At 40.3% G+C, this 22445-nt stretch overlaps 1 protein-coding gene across 1 annotated transcript in view; it reads right to left on the reverse strand.

Annotated features, from left to right (window-relative positions):
* Positions 1-22445, reverse strand: part of SORCS3 (sortilin related VPS10 domain containing receptor 3) — a 264974-nt gene that overhangs the window by 15242 nt on the left and 227287 nt on the right. The window contains exons 15-20 of the mRNA XM_053949043.1: positions 16927-17044; positions 15315-15448; positions 11064-11177; positions 9438-9609; positions 5728-5914; positions 2641-2774 (exon numbers count right to left, since the gene is read on the reverse strand). Coding sequence (XP_053805018.1) covers positions 2641-2774; positions 5728-5914; positions 9438-9609; positions 11064-11177; positions 15315-15448; positions 16927-17044 — 859 coding nt within the window. The remainder of the gene's footprint in view (positions 1-2640; positions 2775-5727; positions 5915-9437; positions 9610-11063; positions 11178-15314; positions 15449-16926; positions 17045-22445) is intronic.

Here is a 22445-nt window from a genome sequence, read left to right on the forward strand (position 1 = left end):
AAGTCTTATCACATGTCACACACAGTCCAAGGGCACCAGCTCGTGCCAGCCCTGGACGCCTAGCTAACATTTACTGAGATATGCACAGACCCTGGAGAAGCTGAATGGGCCTCTTTCAAACTGCAGTGATATCAGCAATCCTCCTGGAGGTTACAGGTTGTGGTTCTGTGCAAAGGCAGATAAGAGGATGCAGTCTGGCCTTTAAAATTACATTTTTTTCTTTTTGTATATGTGTATGCTGGACATTCCATTATCATGGATGATTTCACCTCCATCATGGAGTTTTAGCATTCAGCCAACTCCTTAATTTTAATTCAAGAACCAAGACCTGGAAACTAACTCTAAATTAAATCAAGTAGTTTAAGGTTCATTTGCTCAAACCTATTAGACAGCTGGATACATCTATTAAACTGGACCTGTGTTAATCCAGGCAAATTGGCCTTTGGGCATACTGCAAAAATCAGTACAGTAGAAATTCAGTACAGGAGTTTCAGCAGGGTGGGGAGAGCAGTAGAGGAGTCTCAGCCAGGTCATTTGTGTCTAAGACAACATTCTCCTGTTCTGCAGCACAGAGAGTGAGACTGCACAGTGACATGAGACACATCTGGTTCTGCCTGGGATGGCTACAGGCTGAACAGGAAAAGAAGTTGCAATCCCTCAGTATGGAACTAAAAGATATCATCTAATAATACCAGCCACAATATTACACACCTTTAATACATCATTTTTATTACTCATCCTTTAATTCAGTGTCCCCATCTTTCACCTCTACTCAGAACACCATGAGTGGGCACAGTGAAGGACCTGACACATACGTTAAACATCTCAGGAGGAATTTTGATGTGATACAGACTGCTGTTCTGAAAAAAGGTGGCTGTTACAGTTATGTCTATGTCCCTTGCTGTACTTCTGTCAGAGTTACAGAACATTCTGTGAGGTAGCTGGAGATAATGCATTGCAAAAACTGAAGAGTGCTCTGGGTCTAAGACTCAGACACAACTAAGTGGCACCACGTTTACTCTTCCATATTTCAGCAATGACTACAGTCATGCCAAGGTGTCAAAGGATCAGCTACTCCATGTGCAGCTATGTCCAAAGTACTCATTCCAAACGCATCCACATCTGCTTGTACTCTGCTGCCTATGTGTCTGAAATTTTAGCTAGATGAAACAGATCATATGTCCAACCCAGAAGCAAGCACTGTGAGAACTGCATGGAAATCTTCAGAAAACACCACTGCTTTGCACTACCTTTTCTATTTCAAAAAATCTTTTTAAGGCCCTCTTCACAATCAACTTCTATAGTAAGGACAAAAACAATGGCAGGAAAATTCTATACTGGAGGGCTTAAGCAGATGATCAAATCACCTAAATTATCTCTGATGTACTTCAATGGTTCTCCATGTGTGAGCACTGAGCGAAAAATATCTGAACTGTAACATGATTTTGCATCCCTGTATTTCACTGCAGTATAAACTATGTGGAATTACCTGGTACTTGCAATGGACTGGATGTGCATATGTGGGTGGTTACTATAGTTCAGTAGGGCACAGCAACTTGCCAAGTTATAGTAAATGGCTTTTGCTCCTGAGCTCTTCCACTGCCTCAACTATGCTTCCACAAAAATCAGCAAGTCCTTACAGTGAGCTTCCTAATTGGATGTAAAATCCCAGTAGAAGAAGCACTTACTGTTTTTATTTCGCCTCTACTGATACTGTTGGTAGTTAGGGTAAGAGGTTAAAACTAAGCAGCTTTTCAAAGAGAAAACAAAATACTTGTGTGCCTATTTTTTATCTCAAGTTCCATATTTCATGTAAAATTCCCGTTTCTTTCTGCTGAAATCTCACCTCAGAGCACACCTTCAACTGCAAATGTAGAAAAGTGACATGACTTAAACTGCTTTTGTAAGTAACAGCAGAAACTACATCGTGAAATTAACAGTTGTACATTTCACAACTGTAAGAATGGATAATAGTGCCTGTCTCACTCCTAAAGTCTACAATAAAAACTGTAGCTAATAGGCAATCCTGCTCTCTCCATTTGAAAGCATGATCCTAACTTGTATTTTCACTTATTTTAACTATTGCTACAAAAGCTCTTTATAATACATACAGTTACAATACACATCATTTGAAAATTCGCTACATAGAAGTCTCATCCCCCTCTCTAACATAGCCAGACTCTTCAGCTTGAAATTCTAGATACGACTGTTTATGTGAACACCAAGAGCTTTAAAGTACTGTGTTGGAATCCAGCATTATGTAGTGCACACTGGCACATAATGGAAACCCCCTCGGTTATTTGAACACCAGCAGTTTTTAAACACTGTGTTGAAAGCCAGCATTATTCCACATATAGCTCAGTTAAGTTGCAAGTGAAGACTGGTAATAACAGTGGTCTTCAAATCTCAGTAGGGCTGATAACAACCAGGTGGAGAAAGTAATGGTTCTTAAGAACAACACAAGAAAGAAGGAAATAAATTCACAAAGGTTGAAGTTCAGATAATGACAACCCTCTTCAGCCAAGTTAAAAACTAAAACACAAAACAGGCAAAGGCAAGAAGTTTTTATGCCGGCTGAGAGAGCTCCCTGACTGTTGTGACAAGCTTCGGAAGAAAAAATGAACCAAGGGGTGTCTGTACCTTGGTGCTGTTGCCAAACCACCAGAAATAGGTAAGTGTGCCTGCCTGGCTGGGCCAAACTACTGCAGTAATGTTGACATCCTTATTTCTGATTGCAACAAAGGGGACACTCAGATGGACGTGCTCCACTGGACCTGTGGGAAGAGAATTCATTATTAAAGGCTTTGAGTTAAATCCTCCCTGCACAGTTGTGAACAGCAAGGATCTTTCCTTTAAATAAATCAAAAGTCCTATGTCAGCAGCAACAGTCTAGTGACAGTCTATTTATATTTTAGAAATAAAAGAGAATTTCAGCAGTCAATGAACAACAGAAAAAGATAATCAGATTTGAAAATACTTTTTCCCCCCTATTATGCACATTTTCCATAGTACTAATTTTCAGACAGGGACAGCAATGTGTTGAGAAGAATTTTAAAATGCATTTTGAAGAAAAACAATGAACTGGCTTTGCACTGTATAGTGAAGTTGCTATTGAAAGCCATAAGGATAGGACATTAGTGAGAAAGAAGGTTTTTTCCTTGAAAATATCACCACTGAGCTATTAAGAGGTGTGGGAAAATCATTTTAGCCAAGATGGCTTAAATCTGGTTATATGAGTCATTTATGACTTGATTAAATACCCCAAACAGTTTTTTTTAAAAGGTCTCCAAAATAAAGACTCGTGATTTTGGAAATCCTTGGTATCTTTTTGACGTAGGCCCGACCTCAGGAAATCTTTGGGGAGTCAGTTGCCCCTAGTAAAACATCAGGAACCACTTGAAAGATGTGTGCATTGGCATAACAAAGCATGTAACTGTCAGAAGAACTTGATTCTGAAAGACTTAAAAAATAACAAAGTACCAGTGCAAAGTTGTATCTAATAAATGCAAATGCCCAGAGTAAATCCAGGGCATGAAGCCCTGAATTCAGAAGGCAGATATCCTCTAGGAAAAAAAAAAAAAAAGTGTAAAAAATACTGAGGTTTTGTTTGGTAGTTTGTTTAAAGCTTCTACTATGTCCATTGTTTTTTCTTCTTGTTTATCTTTTGGTTTTGCTGGTACTGAATTTCAGCTGATAACTGCTGCCCATCAGACAGTGTTACTTTCTGGGTAGTACCTTTAAAACACAGCAAACTGACAGACTATCTCTGTGAGATGGAAAGGACAAAATGAGAAAAGTCAGATTTTTTTTTTTTTTGGTAACACATTCATTCTGGGAAGCAGGAAATTTGGTGATTTCAACAGAGACAATCCTCTTATGTTACCTCTCAGCACAAAATGGGAACATTAATCAGTTCTCCATCTACTTAGATTACAAAGGTTGTGGAAAACAAGAGCTGTTCTTCTACTACTGGAACATAGAGCTCCAAGCACAAAAGGAAGCTGTTCTTGCTTTTGGCACCTTAAAACTTGATCTTTCTTCCCCTCTTTTCCCAAGAAGTCTCTACCAGCAAGTCACTCCTGAATTCTGACCATAGAAGTACTCTGAGTTTGCAAGAACAGCAAGAACCTAAATATTTTGTGACAGTGCATGGAAGAGGAAAAACACTAATATCTTTGCTTGTTTTAAATATCAAGTTAAGCAGCTTGTCAGCAGATTCCAGAAAGCCGAAAAGTTAACTGGCTGCTAATAAAACTGCAGGGTAGAAAATTAATGTTGCTTGAGGCCAAGGAGCCTTTTTGTCTCTCTTTTTTTTTTTTTTTTAGCACAGGATCCCACTACCAGAGTGACTGTACAGTAAGAATGATTTCAGGCATATTTGTCTGTACATTTGAGCTTCAAGGTCAAACCTCCTATATTGACCAGTACTTCCAAATATATTAAAAGTTTAGTACTGAGGTGTCATCTTATTTCATCATTAGCATGAATATAAGTGCTTGCAAAATATTTCCCTAGAGATAATGATAATAAATTGGTCACCTAAGAATGCTATAAAAATCAAAAGAGAGATCTGAAAGGTTGATCTTTCAGATCAAAAACGGAGAAGCAAAACTAGGCCAAGGAACTGACCCTTGTTGCATTCTGCTTTAAAATCTTCACCATGAAAAAGTAGTTCCTTTGAGAAAAATCAGACAATCTATACAAATCTGCTTGTTATTACCAGGTAACCATCACTTTTGTCAGCTAATGGCCCAAGGTGAAGGAAAAAACAGTTAATGCTCTAATAACAGGTTGTTAAGTGCAGCCATGATTGACTTTGAGGGAATTATGAGCATAATAAAAGCTTCAAGGAACATTTATTCCTTCATACAGGGAGTTGGAAATTAAAATGGAGAAAAAGTTCTTGAGTTTTGGAAATTTCTAATGTGCTTCCTTTCAGCAGAAAAGCTCAAGCAAAAGGCAGTATGTAAGACATTCTGAGAGGTAAAGAGGGAAGGCAGATATGGCTGTGATCACTATTAGGGGCAAAATTGATGGGGTGCATCTGAACACAGAAGATCTAATAGTCTAAGAGTAGATCAAAGAACTGGGCTCTTTTTGGTCTCATCCTGCATTCCACACTCTCTGCTGTCTCCTGTGGCTTTGGGAAGTTAACTCAGAGCTCTATATTTGAGTTTGCTCATGTGTCAGCTGGAGAGAAATTGCATTGATCTACCAAACAGGACAGAAACATCAGGGATGCACGTCAAACACAGGAAATGTGAAAAGCAGCACATTAGCCCTCAGTACATTCGTATCTCAGGAAGCACGCTCAGCATAATGCTTCTAATTTCATTAAATTAGCACTGTAAATGCTGAAATTCTGAATAAGTGACTCAAAAATCAGTAGTTTAATCTAATCCTCTAATCTAATTGGAATGAGACATGTACTGAAAATACACATTTGGACTTTGGGTCATATGCTGCTTGGTCTCTGACCCTTTTCAGAAAGCTCAACAGACATTTTCAAACTTTTCTCTGTAACTCTGAGAACTGCAAATATACTTGTGTTAAAAAAAAACCTTTCCCTTCATTCAGTAAAGTCTATTTAACAAGTTAGAGGAGTGTCTGGAAGCCCAAGCATTTGGAAAAGCATGAGCTGCATGGGTATGTGGGTTTGCATGTATTCTTGAGTCGCACTGAAGCTGCAGGGACTTTGAGTGAGGTCAGATTTTTGGAAGTACTCACAGACCACATGCAGGAACAGGACAGCAGTGTCTGAGCCCAGGCTGTTCTCTGCATACGCCGTCACCTGGAAGATTCCAGCACTCTTATACACGTGCCGGATGCCATCCTCCACAGGGCTGAAATTGGCATAGGACACTGCAATGCCATCTCCAAAATCAAGCTGGATGTTTGTCCTTTGGAGATCACCCTGCAACAGAGAAGGTTGGAGTAGGAAACTAGACTGATAAAAAAGGATTTATCCATCCCACTTAGTTCCATTTCATTAGCATAGACACAAAGTAGTAACTTTTCAAAAAAAGCCAAGCTTTGTTCTGTCATTCCCCAAGGTGGCCAGACACAGACAGCAAAAGACCAACACCTCATCCTAAAGAAGCTGAAACAGGTGACATGAACCATCTCTTGCAAATATCCACCCCTGATTATACAGAGTTTAGAAGACCAGTTTCAGCTAGACATGCAGCTTCAGGATGGCTGAATTTATACAGGTTGAGTCCCCATTGAGGACTGACAGGTTTTTTTTTGTCTAATGTCAGTCAACACGGAGACAGGGCCTGGATACACAGAAGAATGAAGCAGATGATGAGAAAATCTCTTCTAGGATTACTGTCAATGACAGTTATTAAATGAAGGAGGGAAAAACAGACAAGAAATTCCAGCACCACAGGTATTGTCTGGAGACAAGAGTTGCACTATTTCAGTTTAAATCATGCTTTAAATCACTGCAGTTGAATTGTAGAAGTGTCTGTTATTTCGGTTTCTCGGAGCCTTTTTTTATACTTGTCCCCAGCTGACTAATGTAACACAAAAAAAGGCTAATTTCAACAAAGCTAAAGCCCACTGCAGTGATTTCACTAAACTAAAATAAAACTACAACTCAAATTAAATCTCTGTAGCTTTAGGTTTCTGCATATATATAAAAGATGTGTTGTGCCAAGTAATTTCCTTTCATGAAAGATCTGCAGTGTATTCACTGGGGGTGAAGAAGATATCACTGCACTTTGGAGATATTCCTAGCCCCAAACTGAAGTCAGTCCCTAGATATATTGAGGATGTTATCTAAAAGTTAAAAAAAAAAATCCCTGCTCATAAATTTACCCTTTCTTAATGGCAAATTCAGAAATATTTTACAGTCATCTCATAAACCCCATTATAGCTGTAAATGCACTTGTGCTGTAAATGCAGAAGAAGCCAGACCACAATGAAGCAGCTCCCATGTGTAGAAAATCAGGACCTTAGCAGCCCCCACAGAATTTATCCTTCTCATAGACCTTATCTGCATGAAGAAAGCTGAGTGCAGGAAGGGTATTTTTCAGCTTTGAGTATATACTTGGGGTTTTCAGACTCTCATATAGTCAGGATTATTGCATGTAGTTTTTGAAATATGGGTATTTGATTATATATGTTAGACCTCTCTTCCTCCTTGCTCCATTATTCCCATTCCATGGGAGCCAGGGGAGTTTTGGCTATTGACTTGATCAGGGCACCATTTTCACCTCTGCCCTACTTGGACATTAAAACTTCAGTATAAACCAAAGAGCAATCAGAAAGGACTAAAGTGGTAGCGACACTAAAACATACCTATTATATTGAGTAGTCAATAACATCCTTTAGACAGAGAGTTTTTAAAGTCACTCTAAAAAGTCTCTAGCTGGAGCAAAATTACACTCTTGAGATATTCAGTTATTTGATAGAAAGACTCCCACAGCTTGTTAAACCTTTCAAAACCACTTCTCAAGGGAATGCACTAAGACCCCAAGTCCATCTCATATGGAAGATACTGAACAGAGGATAAAAATTTGATCTGGGTTGGATTCATCACTGATGACCTCAGGTTGAAATCTCTTGCACCAATCATTGCAGCTCATCTCCCTTGCCTGACAATTCCCTTTTCTATTTCCTTCTTGCCTCTCCAATACGATTCTCTCTGAAATGGGACGGTTTCACACAGAGAAGCAGGAACAGATTTTTTATGACTAAACAGTGGCAGATGATCCTTTCACCCAATTATGAGCTGGGTCTTTAATGCAAAGGCCGCCCATCACAAGCGAGTCCCACACTAAGATGTCAGATGTTCTGGAGTTTATAAATATAAATGAAAATAGAAGAGAAGTGGAGGCATTTCAAAAGGAAAAAGAAATCATTGCTATCCATTTATATTCAAGAGGCACATTTTGTTGCTTTAAGGCCCATAAATAACTGAAAGGAAACAAGGTATGTGCTGTCACAAAGATTGGCTCTGAGTATGGAAATTGGTGAACAGACATGGTCAAGAACACAACTCCACAACAGCTATTTGGCAGTCTAGTATTTCTTTGTGATCAAAACCAAATTCAGATTAAAATAAAAAAGTCTAAAAAGGTTATCTCCTCATGTTCCCTTGCATGTATACAGTCCAAATCACAGTCTAGCTCCATATTCCTGAAAACCCAGAAAAACCATCAGTCATTCTGCATTTCTTTCCATAGTCATTGTCACACATGTATTCTGAATACCATTGTGAAAAATCCTACTAAAGTTAATTCTATAAATCCTGAGAAACTTAGGTTTTAATTGATGGTGATGAAGTCTTTATTTAACTACTGGATGCCCAAAGGTCAGTCACCTCCATATATTGAGGGTGTGCACTAGAAGGCAGGAAAGAGCTGCTGGCTCATCAGGGTGAGTCTGACACAGCTGAATGGACACCACACAGATGTATCCATAGGAGGGCTGGTCAGGCTGCTCTTTGGCTCAGAAAGGAAGTGTGAACTTTGGTACAAAACTACCACCAGTAAACAGACTGACCAGAGAAGGTGGAGGAAGCGAGGAATGAATCTGTATGGCAGCAAGGCAAGTAATTATTAAGACCTCTACAGAAATTATTTCTTCCAAGTCATAAGGAAATCTTTGGCCACAATTCTTCTCAGGTTCACACTAAAAGACTGGAATGCCTTTGTCCAAAATCTCAGTGTTCATTTTCTTTTCTTCTTGAAATTCTATTATTTTAAGAAACAAACTCAACACACAACTTTTTGTGGAATAAGCTGTTTACCTACAGAGACATGTTCCAAAGAGCCTCTTCCCTTAGAAAAAAAAAAGTTGTTTCAATGAAATGTTTTTCTAACTACCATTATTTTTCAACAAGAGACATAAGAGTGAACGCCCTCACACATTTATTCAGCTGCCTCTTCAATCTCTAAATCTTTGCAAAGATTCCACTCTTCAGCTACCTTGACTGCTGCCTTATTCCCCATCTGTTTATCATTTTTCGTACGTAGCAGTTACGCTTGAGTTCCTTAATAAATTACTAGTTGATTCTTAATTTTTAGATTATATCTGTTCTTTTCTGAACTCCCACTCATAGCTTCTACACAAATTGTCTTACCATGTCAAGTCTGCAGAATAGAAAAGAAGCAGCAAGTAGACAAGAAATCCCCCTTGTATAAAAGCAGAGCATGCATGAACCTCTGAGGAAGTAGTAAAGAGGCCCTGTCAGATTAGTGGATAGACAAGATAACCAAATACCTTTGGTGTGACCTAATATGACCTGCTTGTATGTGTCAATATAGCCTTCAATTCTCTTAAATTCCTTAAATCTCATAAATCTCAGGACCATTCACCATTTCACGATTCCCCCTTGATTGCTATTTTCCTCTCAGCAATCTGAAAAGCAAAGGAAAAGAATGCCAGTCCTGCACACAGAGAAAAGTTTACTGAGACCACTAACACACCTCTTCCATGAGGATGATGAAGGTGGCGTTGTGCCCCTGCTCCATGACCAGCTTCCCATCAGAGGTGAGGATGTGCAATCCCCGAGGTGCTTTTCCAGGGCATTTCTCCATCTTGGCCATGTACTTCTCTCTCAAGCCATCTGTGCAGTTGTTAGACACAATCCTGCGGTACCTGAGGAACAGTAACAAAGGACACTGAGCTCAGAGAGTGGGCGGAAAAGTTCCTTTGTTTTGTTCTTGTTTTGTTCCTCCATATTAATGCATGTGTTTTTTCAAAGGTTAACTGCCTGCACAATCCCCTCACTGAAAGGAAGACTCAAAGAAATCTAACACTTTATTAAGTAGGAGAAAGCCAAACCAATCACAATTCAACATTCTCCAGAGATTCTCAACAGCATCACTGAAAAGAGACACACTGTGGAGGTGAATTACTCTGCCTTACTAAAAGGCAGAGAATTACTCCAACCCAGCCCATTACATCCTGCATCCCAGCTTTTTACTTATACCATTTATTAGGTTTTTGTCTGCCTCTATAGGGCTAGAGGGCACTTGAAAAAATATGGCAAGGGCTTTGCCCAATTCAGTTTTAAGATGATTTGAGGTATGGCTTTTTCTCTTGGCTGTTTTTGGAAGATGTTGGCTAAACAGCAAGACATTTGGCTATTCCTGGTGCTGTTGAGGGGGGGGACCCTTTCTATTAATTTCATATCAACCCCCACTATTTTCTTGTTGCTCTCTGTCAAGAAGGCTACAAACAGTCATACTGGCCAGGGCTCCTGTAATTACATCCTGTATTCAAAGCAATTTTTCAGCTGAAAGGGGGTCTTTGAGATCAAATGCTTCCAGACTCCCAGCAGCCTCGCTTCATCCAGCCACCTGCACCAACCAGCCAGGAACAGAGCTGGTTCCTACCATAACCATTGAGCAGTCAGGACACATGACCCAGAATCATCCCTGCAAAATTTGCAGGACCTGCCCTGTCGTAGAATGAACACAGCAATTTTGCACCAGACAGTGAAACTCAAGTCTCACAGCATTTCCTGCATGATAGTAGAACATTTGCAAAGTGATGCTGCCATAATAAACCAACACTTGCCATCTGTTCTGGGTTAGACCAGGAGAAATCAGCACATGAAGCTTGTCTGAAATGCAAGGCATTGTACGTACAAAGTGAAAATGGCAGAGGAAGAAAACATAAAAGAGACTAAAAATTGCTCATTTGAGCCTTCCTAGAAGCTGATATAAATATGAGCTGTAAGATAGTAAGAGATTCAATAAAATACAATGTGAAATACCTCAAACCTTTCCTTTTAAATATTCAGCAGTATCTCAAGCAGACCTTTTTGATTTGTGTTTTAATTTTGCAACAAAGGGGAGCTCCAAGTCTAGGCTCCAAGGATCACACATCACTTGATGGCAATGCAATATCTATGTGTCACTTATGTTAACGTGCTTCTCCCTCTCTCTGAGGAACAAGGCAATTTTCCATACAGATACTATTGCAAACATCACCTCATGAATAAGACTAAAAAAGAGCATAATGGGATGCAGAGAAAAAAAAGAACTATCCAGGTTCTCTTGTCTACTGCAGTCACCAAAACCTGACAGATAGCAAGATGCACTTACCCAGTGCTGTTCCAGTAGTTCTGACCAACGTTGCAATCCTTGGACAGGGAGGATGGGCTGAACCAGAAGGCTGGGATGCACTGGTTGTTGCTGTGCCTCTCATATCCATAGTCACTGTGGAGAGAAGTCATGAATCCATCACTGTACCCTCTAATAGAGTCAGTTCAGAGTTTTAGGGGATGACTGGTGGTTCTCTGCTGGGATGGCACAACATCATGGATTGGGCTCATCCAGAGACAAAGTGCTGGACTAGTGTGAGAGGCAGAAACACAATTCACTGAAGGCATTTGATCTCTACAACAGCAGAACTACCAAACTTAACTTGCTGAGCACTGGAGGACTTGTGCTTCATTTGGCAACAAAACATGACAGAGATTCAGAAAGAATATTGTATTGTTCATTTCTTTTCCTATTAATCTCTAACTTATATTTCATTTTTTGGGCTCTTTTGGTTTGCTTGTTTTTTGCAGTCTTTGCTTTTAGAATGAGCCAGGCTATTTCTAAGATCTAAAGTCATTTTTTCACAACAGTGGCTAGGAATATAAAACACTAGGAGCAATTCCTAAGCAACTAGCCGCAGTATGTATATTTATGTATGTTAATGGGCTCCCTTGGCTAAGCTGTGACTCGCCTGAGAGAAAAAAAAACAGCTGATGTTTTTCCAACACTAAACTAAAATACAACCAGCTTAGTGGTCTAAGGATTACATGGTATTGTGTCACACAGGGAAGGCAATCCAGGGTATTGATTCTTCCTTGGACCACCTAAGAGTGGAAGTGTACACAACCACATCCAAAATTTCTTTTTACAGCTGCCTTTGTGTGCCAATACAATGATGAAGCAATAGGATTAATCCAAAGCTTTCCATAAGTTTTAATCAGGTCTGGATCAGGTTTCTATGTGTAGCCGTTATTGACAGGCCGGATTCAAAGGACAAATAAAAAGAGATTCTGGATTTTTGCCTGCAGCAAGTTAACAAATGCCAAAATGCTAAACCTCTGTGAAAACACAGACACTACAGAAGCCACTGTCTTGAAAGCATTCTGTGCCCTTTAGGACACTCTGAGTTTTATCCTTCCCCTGTTCAGAGCCTGAACTGCCAACAGAAAGTCTCTAGGAAGAGCTTTGGTGAGACAAAACTGTGCTATGTCCTCAGTGGCCCAGGCTGCTACTGTTCTTTTTTTGGAGGGCAAAAATTCTGTGAGCTACTTTAAATGGTTTGGAGATTCCCTAATGCTCTTTCTCTCAACATTCAATTTAATCATTCTCAGTGGGTCCGACCTGCACAGTCAAAAATGCCTGGCAGGGACCTTGTAATTAAAAATATTCAGGAGGAGCTGTACTTTGCCCCAAAGAAGAAAAGAGCTGCATAAATATTTAATAAAATTAAAGACAACATTGCTGTGTGCCCTCAAGGTTCTGTGCTTGTTCATTAACTTCTGGTAAATGTATATTAAAACCTCACATGCTGCCCACCTTCCCTCTCATAAGCCCCAGGGTTTGCATAAGTTAAGGAAATAATCAAGTCCAGTTGCTGTGCTGTCTTTCTCAGGAAAGCTATCTTGACAGAGTAAATAAAGAAGCAGGAGGAGGGAAAAGAAAGCTCAGCGAGCACTTTAATACCACTTATGAGATCCTTCTGCCATTCTCTCTGTTAGAGAAAGGCCAGGATTTGCTTCTGGAAATGACTGCAAGGGTTGGCAGGAGTCACCCCTGATCCTGACTCATAAATATTTGTTGAACTGGGGCATAATTGTGATTTATGCCCCTGAATTTTAGATCAGCCTTATATCTAACTGCAGGGAGCAGCACTGCAACCATGAGGCAGACAGGGGCAAGGGCACTGTGACCAAGTGGGAAGGGAGCACAGCACTCACAGCGTGTGCTGAAGGGCTCCTGCAGTTATTTGTCCTATCCCCACAGCTCTCAAAGACAGGTGTCATCACAGCAAGTGGCACAGGGTGCTCCAAGCCCAGAACCAGCTCCAAACCTTCTTACTGAGGAAGCAGAGGGCCCATCTGGCAGGACTTGCTGGTCACTGTACCCACACAGTCCTGGCTGCTGGCCCTCCTCCTTTCCCTGGACCCACAGGACCTGCTCAGTTCAACACAAAGGACAGAGCAGTCAGTGCTTTCAAGAACTGGCAACTGTGAGCCCAGGCAGAAGAGGCTGAGTGGACATTTTTCCTTGAAAGGGAACGAGTTTTTCTTGAAAGAGCATCAAGCAAAAGTAGGAGCTGTCCTTTCACCTGTCCTGTTCACCTTTTAGAGAGCAGAGAAAAGGCACTTGTCAGCATCTCACCTTCTCATACTGACATCCAAGGAAGGCAGATGAATCTAAAATATATTCTGGAATAACCTGTGTCGTGCCACTGACTAAGCAAGTGTCTCATCCCTTAGAAGTCACAAATCAGAGCACAAGTCCACCCTTCCTCTCACTTTTAAAATGATCAAGCCCAGTGCCCCACTTCCAGCATTGCCAGTATTTTCCTCAAATGGACTGTCTCACACATTATTCCAGACAGCCCTGCTGAGTAGCATCAAAATTCAACATAAAGTTTCTACTGATTCTTCATCACCAGCTGTAATTTTTGCAGCTAGAAGCCAGTTAACAATTCTGTTGGCAGTGCAGGGTCTGAAACAAAAGCCAGCTTGTTGTTTTCTAATTGCATTTCCTCTGCAGGAATGACAAGTTTAACAGCAATACTTTCTCATATTAGGGGGAAAGTTAAGCAAAAATTATACTGAATGCATGCAAGGAACCTGTCAAGTGATTGAAAAGGTGCATTCTGATGCAGACCCTTTTCAAGGCAGTATTTAAGGCCAATTCAGCTACCACAGTTTTCCGCTTACAGCTTGGAAAAGACAAACTTCACTGAAACTTCACTGTGAAAATATAAAGCAGGTAAGGAAAAGACAGCATAAGGAAAAAAAAAAAAAAAACCAAAACAAACTGATAACCATCTCTGGAGATTGGTGCTGGATTCACCCCAGAGGCCTATGCAAATGCCAAGGGCAGAAACTGCAAGGCAAGACAGGTCGTCCTGTGAGTTCCCATCATGAAAACAAAGGGGAAAGAACTCATGAGTCAAGATATGGAGTCTCAGATGTAATCTTGACATTAGGAACAAATTAAATACCCATCCAGATCAGATGAAAATATCTGTTCTATATCCCTGACTCTCTCTTAAAGACAAGCTACTATAATATCCAAGAAAATACTCTGGTTGATATTTTTTCTTAATTTTGCTGCATTTCACTATGTCCATGCTTTAAAAGAGAACTGTGAGGCTAAGTCCAAGTATATGTACAAATCTCATGCCTCACACCTCTTCAGAAAGTATTTGAAGGTAGGTGAAGTCTTAAGGAATAACACCAAGTCAGACACTGATCCTGAATAACCTACTATAAAGATTAAAATGTTTTCCCATCTGATCAGATTTCAGGGTATTTTGAATTCCATTTAAATGACATTCAGATCATTTAAGCTCAAATGTCACAGATATTGACAGTCTTAAATCTTAGAAATATTGCCTATCATAGGTGCCATGTAGGAATTCCTTGGGCTGAGATCTTGACATGCATTCTCCCATCTCCTGTCTCTGATTGTCAAACAATAGCAAGCAGTGTCTCATTTTTTCCCTGCTTCATTTTTAAGCTGCCTTCAAAGTGATCTTAAAGCAATTTGGAAATTATGGCCCCATTAAGTTAGAAACACCAATATTTATGCAAAATAAGTAGTTATATCCAACAAGGGTGGGCTGTACAGTCATGTCACAGAAACCCTTTCAGAAATTTCTCAGTAAAACATTGTTAAGAAGCAATAAAATGTTCCCAGCTATTCAAAGGAATAATGATAAAAATGTGCATGTTTTGCTGGCTTGCCCCCTAGGAAGTCAATGACCTTGGGGGAGAAATACCTTCCCTCTTCTAAAAGGAATATATTTTGGATCAGAGAAGTCCTGGCTGTCACTATTCCGGAATGACAGACATAAAATGTCCATCAGTACTTGCAATTATTTTGCTTTTGAATTCCAGGCTTGGATTTCTCATGGAGATGAACAAATGTTTCCTACAGATGAAGGGGAAGCCTCCCTCACTCAGCAGGTTTGGGGGTTGCAGTTCTGCTATATAGTATGATCACAGCTATAAAGCTGCATGAAACCCACTTCTTCTGCAAGGTTTTCTGTCTGGGTAGTATTTCAGGACAAAAATACAGCTGCTGCACAAGTCCCCAGAGTCACATACTCACCACTCAAAGTCTCCTTGGCCACAGACACACGGTTCAGACACCACAGTTTGGGAATAGTCCCGACTTAGGGAACACGGGGCTCCAGGCTTGCGTTTTGTATAGATCTTCCTCTCCCCCATGACACAAGGCTCCCCCTTCATTGGCAAAGGAACAAGAGGAGAAACACAGTTGTAGAGGCAGCTGGGTCTTAAATGGAGCACTTTTTCAAAAGACACAAAAGGCAATGAAAACGAGCATTTATCACTGGGAGGATGGGGACTTACAGTCCTGCTCTTTTGTGGCTTTGCAAAATCAAAAGTCTCCTTGGGAGGACTCAATGGGATGCCAATGACAATGGGCCAAAATGTCTGGATGCCCAAGCCATCACACCCACTTATGTCACCTTTTAGAAGGTATCCACCAATATCTAGTCCTACGAATTATCCTGAAGACAATGTGTATGTACGCCAGGGTTTCTTCCATATGTCAAATAAAGTCTACTGCAGAAGCAAGTGCCCAGGCCTAAATCCCAGGGCAGGGGACAAAACCCAGGTGTGGAACACAGAGCTCAACTCCCTTGCTCTTTCTGTGACAGAGCTGGCTTTGTTATAGACAATTTTGATGTGTGTTTCACTGGGCTTTTTGAATGGAAAGGTTTTCAAGAACACTACTGGGAGTAGCTAATCTAAAACAAACATTTGATATCTAGGAGAGTTGCTATAAACAGAATTTTCTATTTTGCAGAAGTAATTTGTCTGCATAGAAGTAAGAAAAAAGACAATACCTAATTGAAGTACTTCTCTTCCCTATGAACAGCAATTCCCAAGATTGCTGCATGGTAACACATATGTCTTCCCTTTTCTTTTATTTAAATGATTTTCATTTATTCAATTCTACAACTTCATTTATCTTATCCTTGCCAAATTAATGTTCATTTCTCATTCACGGATTTCATTCAGGAATGACACAGTGCCAATGATTCTGGCTCTAGTTATGTTACCCTGCAGGGTGTGGGACATCATACTGGTAGCCAGTAACCCATAAGTAATCCGCAGAGGTTATCGACCTCTCAGTTGTATAAAATATATAAATATATCCACCATGAAAATAAGCCAGTGTATGAAAAACAAAGCACGTGTCCTTGAGTAGAATGAAATAATGTGGTTTTCTCTGGTGTCTTTTATTCAAGAGCTTTTCAGATTCAAGGGTTTTACAGATATTCAAGAGTTTTACAGATACCTGCAGGACCTGCAGGTTGAATAAATGTTTTTATTTTCATTTCTGAGTAGGGGAAATAAGAGGCAAACTGAAACAAAATTATTTGCATGAGTCAGTGACAGAGCTACAAAGAATTCAGTGTCATCTACAATCCAGTCATAAGGTGTAGTTTTACACTGCCCTAAGCATTGAGGCCAAAAAGATCCAGCTGGTGCAATGGATTATTTTCATAAAATAGAATGTAATCCTGAACTTGCCCATAGATGCCTGGCCCCATGTTTATTTATTCACATTCTTCTAGGGATGCATAAAAAATCCATATGCTTCACTGTAAAGAACAACTGCATTCCCACCTGGCAACTCAGAGCAGAGGAAAAGGAACCCTGAGCAAGGCCCCCCTGGAGAGTGGGGATACCTGATTGTGCAGATGCCAGGTTTGGTAGTCGTCCTTGGTACACCTGCGGCTGAAGAGAGACTTGTAATCCACCTTGACCAGCTGCCACTCAGAACGGAGACTGAAGTGCCCAAAAACTCTGAGCGTGGGAGACAAAAGAAAAGAAAGAGCTGGAGTCAGCCAGACTCATACTTCCATTCAGCAAATAACATCTCATGAATCTCAGCTGCAGAAACTGATACACAGTCTTGGAGCTTAATGAGAGAAAATGGTATTCTGTCATGAATCATATTTTCCTGTTCTTACAACATCCCAGGAGTGTTTAGCCTTTTCCTGACACCTCATACACAGCCTGTGTTGGAAGGTCTTCCCCTGACCTTAGCACCCAACAAAATGGAGCCCAAGTCTAATCACCCTTATTGCAATGTTTAGAGGACAGTAAATGTTACTTTTTTATTATTCCAGGTCTTTCACTAATCTAAATTTTACCCAAGCCACTTACAAGATTAAAATTTTTGTTGTTCTAATTATTCCAGACTAACAAAGAAAGAGTGAGAAAGACAAGATTTACAAATTTTCCTGTGAAATCAAAAGAGAAGCAGAGGACAAGACTTCCCCACACTGACTGTAATTCAGATCCTGCTGTGTCTCCAGTGTGCTGCCATTATTTATTCCAGTTCATCTTGGTTTAGACTGTAATCATACAGAGCTGTTGGCTTTGCTCTCTCCTCACCCCTTCTCTAACCTGTGCCAAAATTGCTCTGCACTGTGCTGTTCTCCATGAAACAACAACTACCCAGGAATCAATCATGCTCTCCCTTGGAGACCCATCTCAGCTCATGGGGATCAGGGAGACAATGGTGGGTGGCCAATATCTGAGAGTATGAAGTGGTGGGTTTGCTGTGGACACCTGTCTCTATCCAAGTTCTGCCTCACAGAGAAGCTCCACTAAGCTGACAAGTGGGAAGGGTATGATACAAGAAGAACCTGCATGCTGTCATGAACAAGTGGCTCAGGTTAGGAGTGAGCAAGTGGGGAAGGACTTGTCTGGTAGAATGGATTTATTAGGCAGATTGTTGCTGGCTGTCCAGAACCATTCTTAGTGTAGTCCTAATTGCAGGGTATCAATGATGGGAAACACCATGGCATTCAGGTCACGCTATAGGAGAAGCTGCAATTCCTGTTCCTCAGCACAGAAGGCACACCCTGGACCAAGATAAACCCTCAGAAACCAAAGCAGTATGGGGTGTCAGAGCACTGGGAGCAGGAGGGAGAAGGGAGGAATGGGAAGGAGCATGGTGGGGGGATGCAGAAAGCCTCCAAAACTGTACTCAATAGGAATTCTAACTGCAGTTCTCCTCCCCGCTTTTCCTTGGTGCTGGGTATGTCCCATCAGCTGTTACAACTGCTTTCAGCACATACAGCCTTGTTTGTGCTGCATTACTGAAACATCAGTACCTGCAAAACAGCAATGCAGCAGGCAGAAGTCATTTAATCCAGCAGATTTACACCAATATAGGATTTGGTGCTTATTACACAGAAAACACAGCAAAAGGAAGAGAGAACATGACCAAGGAGAAACATTGGCATAAGCCCAGAAGAGAACAGGGCTGGAGAAATCCAACACTTTGTAAATCAATGCATCGAAAAGGAAAATCTTGCTCCTCAGATTGTCCCTTAGCTAACTGTCCATCAGGAGAGCAAAAGGTTTCTTTGTGCTTTACAAAAATCACCAGAATTACTTGATTTTTAAATCTATTTTAACAAGTTTTTAAACAATTCCTTCTGACATGGAAATTCTTTCTTGATAATTAATGAAAGGAACCCAAGGTTTTCTGAGAGGAAGGCAACATATTAGCATTCCAAAAGCACAGAACATCAGGTACTCTTTAATTAAATTATTTCAAAGAAGATCTTTGTGTATAATTGCTACAATTTAGATGGAAACAATACTACACAAAATGTAATTAGAGAGCGTTAACAGAGAGAGGTTTTCCTCTGCACTGCAGAGATGGTTCTGGTTCTGCTGATTCCTAAAATAGTAACTTCTCTACTCCACCCTCCCCTGTCCAATAAAAAGCTCGTTAAGGCTAATCAATCACCATGGAAGACACTTCTGAGATAAAAGCAGCAGCAGAGAAGCCACCAAGCGCCTGCACCCCGTGAGCACTGCTCACCAATGCCAAATGCCACCTACAGCATGGCTTCGCTGGCCAACGCCATGAACATTGTGTGACACCTCAAGATGACTTTGTTGTGCATTTGAAACTTCTGTAAGTTTCTATAAGAAAATACAAGGAATGGAGGAGAGAGCTATGTGATCTGTGGAATTCCAAGGTTCTATCAAGCAGCTTTCCTTGGAAAGTGATGAAAATCTTAATTGTTTGTGAAATTTTAAAAAAGCTAAACAAATAATAACAGGGCACAAATCCCAACTGAACAAAACCAGGTGTTGCAGCTGAGCTCCACTTTCTCAGTTTTATGAATGACATCACTGGATGTTTTTCCATAGTGGCCAAGGTTCATGCACATGACCTCCCCCCCATATCTGTTTTGAGGTGGCCAGATCAAATAGAGTCTTGGGCAGACAGCAAAGAGCTACAACATTTTAAAACTTATAGTGTGCAGCTATCAACAAGTGCTTGGCACTAAATGTTCCAGTTCCTACATATTAGTTTCTATATCAAGTGCAAAGAAACAAGTTCCAAGGAAGGAGATGCAAAAAGAGATTGGTGGGCTTTATTTTTCCCTAGTCGACTGGTGAGTCCTCACATCACTTTGAAGATACCGTCTCATTCAACTTATCTGATTCCCATGCGCCTTCATTTCCCATTTACTTTGGTCACTAAATAAGGGAGGTGGATTTTTTAAAATAAACATAGCTAAACTATCAAGATAATACAGGGAGAAAGGAAATGAGGTACTATAAATTTTACCTCAATAACTTTGCCTACCGTGGTCTAACTGAAAGCTCTTAATTGCTTGTTGCAAGCATAGAAAACAAGAGAGCTGTGTTTTCAAGGTCCAACTTTGAGAAGCCAACAAAGAAGGTATATTTTGATTTTTCCATATAAGCAGTCTGATGTGGAAGTCCTTGAGAAACAATAAATACAAGAGCCCAGATGGTATTTAGATGGAGTCGGATTTCTGACTAAGCTCAATTTAACAAAGGTTCTCCAACCTAAGACATAGAATGGTAATTTACTGGCTTTAGACTGCATAGATTTTGATCTATCCCTCTGAGTAAGTTACAACTCCACATAAAATCTTAGCTGATAGGACAGCATCTTAACTGGCTCTATGCATAGCTTACAGTGAAATCCTTGTTAAGAAAACAGAAAATGCTTCCTTTGGAGAAACAAGGCAAAGCTTTTATTGCCAGAACTGGATGACATTAATTTGCAGAAAACTATTAGAAACATGGAAATAAATTCTGAAATGCTTACAGTTTCATGATGGAGTAATTTTAGAAATGATCATTGGTAATGCTGCTATAATTATATCTTTCATTAATTTTTTAAATACACAGTAACTTACAAATGCAGTGTACACTGCCTGGATATTCTTGTACAGGAATTCTTTAAAAGGCTTTTTGCATTTATACAGTGCTCTCTTTTCAAATTGCATTGCTTTTGCCTTATCATTCCTTGTATTGTTGATAGCTGTACTTTTTCTGTAATTCAATACTGCTCATTCCTGCCAGGTCAACAGAATGAATTGAGGGTCACAAGATAACAACTCACCTGCCTCTGGTCCATAGATTCAATCCCTGTCCCTGCTCATGGTATGAGAAACAGACCTCCTCACGTAATAGCTCCCACAGGAAAGGCATCAGCTGTATCCATGTGGATCTATCCCTGCTGGCAGTTTCAGATGAGCTGCCCAGCTAGGTATTAAAATGTAAATTCTCCTGCCTAAATCAAGTCTTCTATCATTTCTGAAGTAGATTGGTAGGAGATCATATGGAGCAAGCAAGCACTGAAGCTGCCTGCACTTGGCTGTTCTGGTCTGGATAAAGAGGGAAGATTTTCCCTTCACCAGCCCTCTCAGCTCCTTTGTGCGTAACACCTGCGGACCTCGGATGTGCCCAGCACTGAGACGGAGGACTGGAGATGCCAGGGAAGGAAGAAGCTGATGAGGTAATCTTCACTAAACCTAACATCAAAAGTACCCTCCTTTCTGAGGCAGTTTTCTTTCACTGGACATCAACAAGGTGAGAGACAAGAAAAGCTTGGGTGCTTTTTTTGCTTCTCTTAATGTACCTTAGGGACCTCTGAAGCTAGATTTTAATAAGATTAGGCCCCACAGAATAGACTGTAAGTACTTTTAATAGCTAAAAAAAAAATAAAAGCAAAATAATATATTTAGTAGACAGCATCTTTTGAGATGAACTACAGAAGCAGATGGATGGATCAACAGAAAAGTAAAGCCAGAACTACAGAAAGAGAGCCAAACATATACTTTAATTGATAATACTGAGAGAAAAGCTAATTGCAGTGTCATCATAAATAGACTGTTTCATTTATAAAAGCCTGAAACCTACCTTGATTTTTATTTCCTTTTATTGTAAAAGAAAAATGCTTGCAGAGGAAATATCTTAGCAAGCAAAAAATCCCCAATAGTAAAAGCACCCAAATTAGTGAATCGTTCAGCTGACCTAAATCTGTGCTTTTGTTTTGAGAATGCAGAAAGGAAAAAAGTCAAGTAAGATCACTATCTGATTTCAGCTAAAATCCCTCTTCATTTACATCTGTGTAACTAAGAGGAAGTGCCAGAAGTAGATATTTAATGGGCAAACCCAAGAAGTGCTATGAAGCACAGTCTGGAAGAATCACCTCCTGGCAAGAAAACAAGCATGTGTTGGTCTGGGTTTTGCTTTGTTTTTTATGGGTTTTTTTTTTGTTGTTGTTGTTTTGTTTTGGTTTTTTTTTTTTTTTTTTTTTTTTTTTTTTTTGTGTTTGGTCTCTGGAGAGGAAGCTCTTCTCTCACTGAAACCAGAGGGAGTGTCAGATCTGGAGCAGAGAGTAGATAACTCACCACAGCTGAAGGTGCTCATTCTCATTCTGATGTCCAGCAGAGGAGCACATGTTGCTACTGCTGCAATCTTAACAGATAATCTCTTACTCATAATTGCCTTGATTCATTTGGGATTCTTTTCCCCACAAGCCAGGCTACCTTTGTCCCCCATTTCCTGGGAAATGGTGAGCTTATGCTAGAGCTGCTGGCTCAGTGAACACTTACAGAATGTCTTGGTACATAGATGTACCTCCTTAACTTGTTAACTGGATAGCCTGTGAGTCAAGGAAAGAAAATGCTGACAATTTCACACAAAGAAGAGGGCCTGTTATGAAATCTGGATCTGAATCCATCTCTGTGTAAGGAAGTAGCAGTAAAGTGAGACAAACTCCTGTGTGCAGGCTGAGCTGTCTAGGCCAAAACCACATGAGCAGCAGTAGAACAGTTGCAAGTCATGCTGGTGGGACCAGATTTTATGAATAAATGAACTATTTCTCCATGAATTAAACATAAATCATGACTTT

Source organism: Vidua chalybeata, chromosome 8 (genome assembly GCF_026979565.1).
Source record: "Vidua chalybeata isolate OUT-0048 chromosome 8, bVidCha1 merged haplotype, whole genome shotgun sequence".
Classification (NCBI taxonomy): domain Eukaryota; kingdom Metazoa; phylum Chordata; class Aves; order Passeriformes; family Viduidae; genus Vidua; species Vidua chalybeata.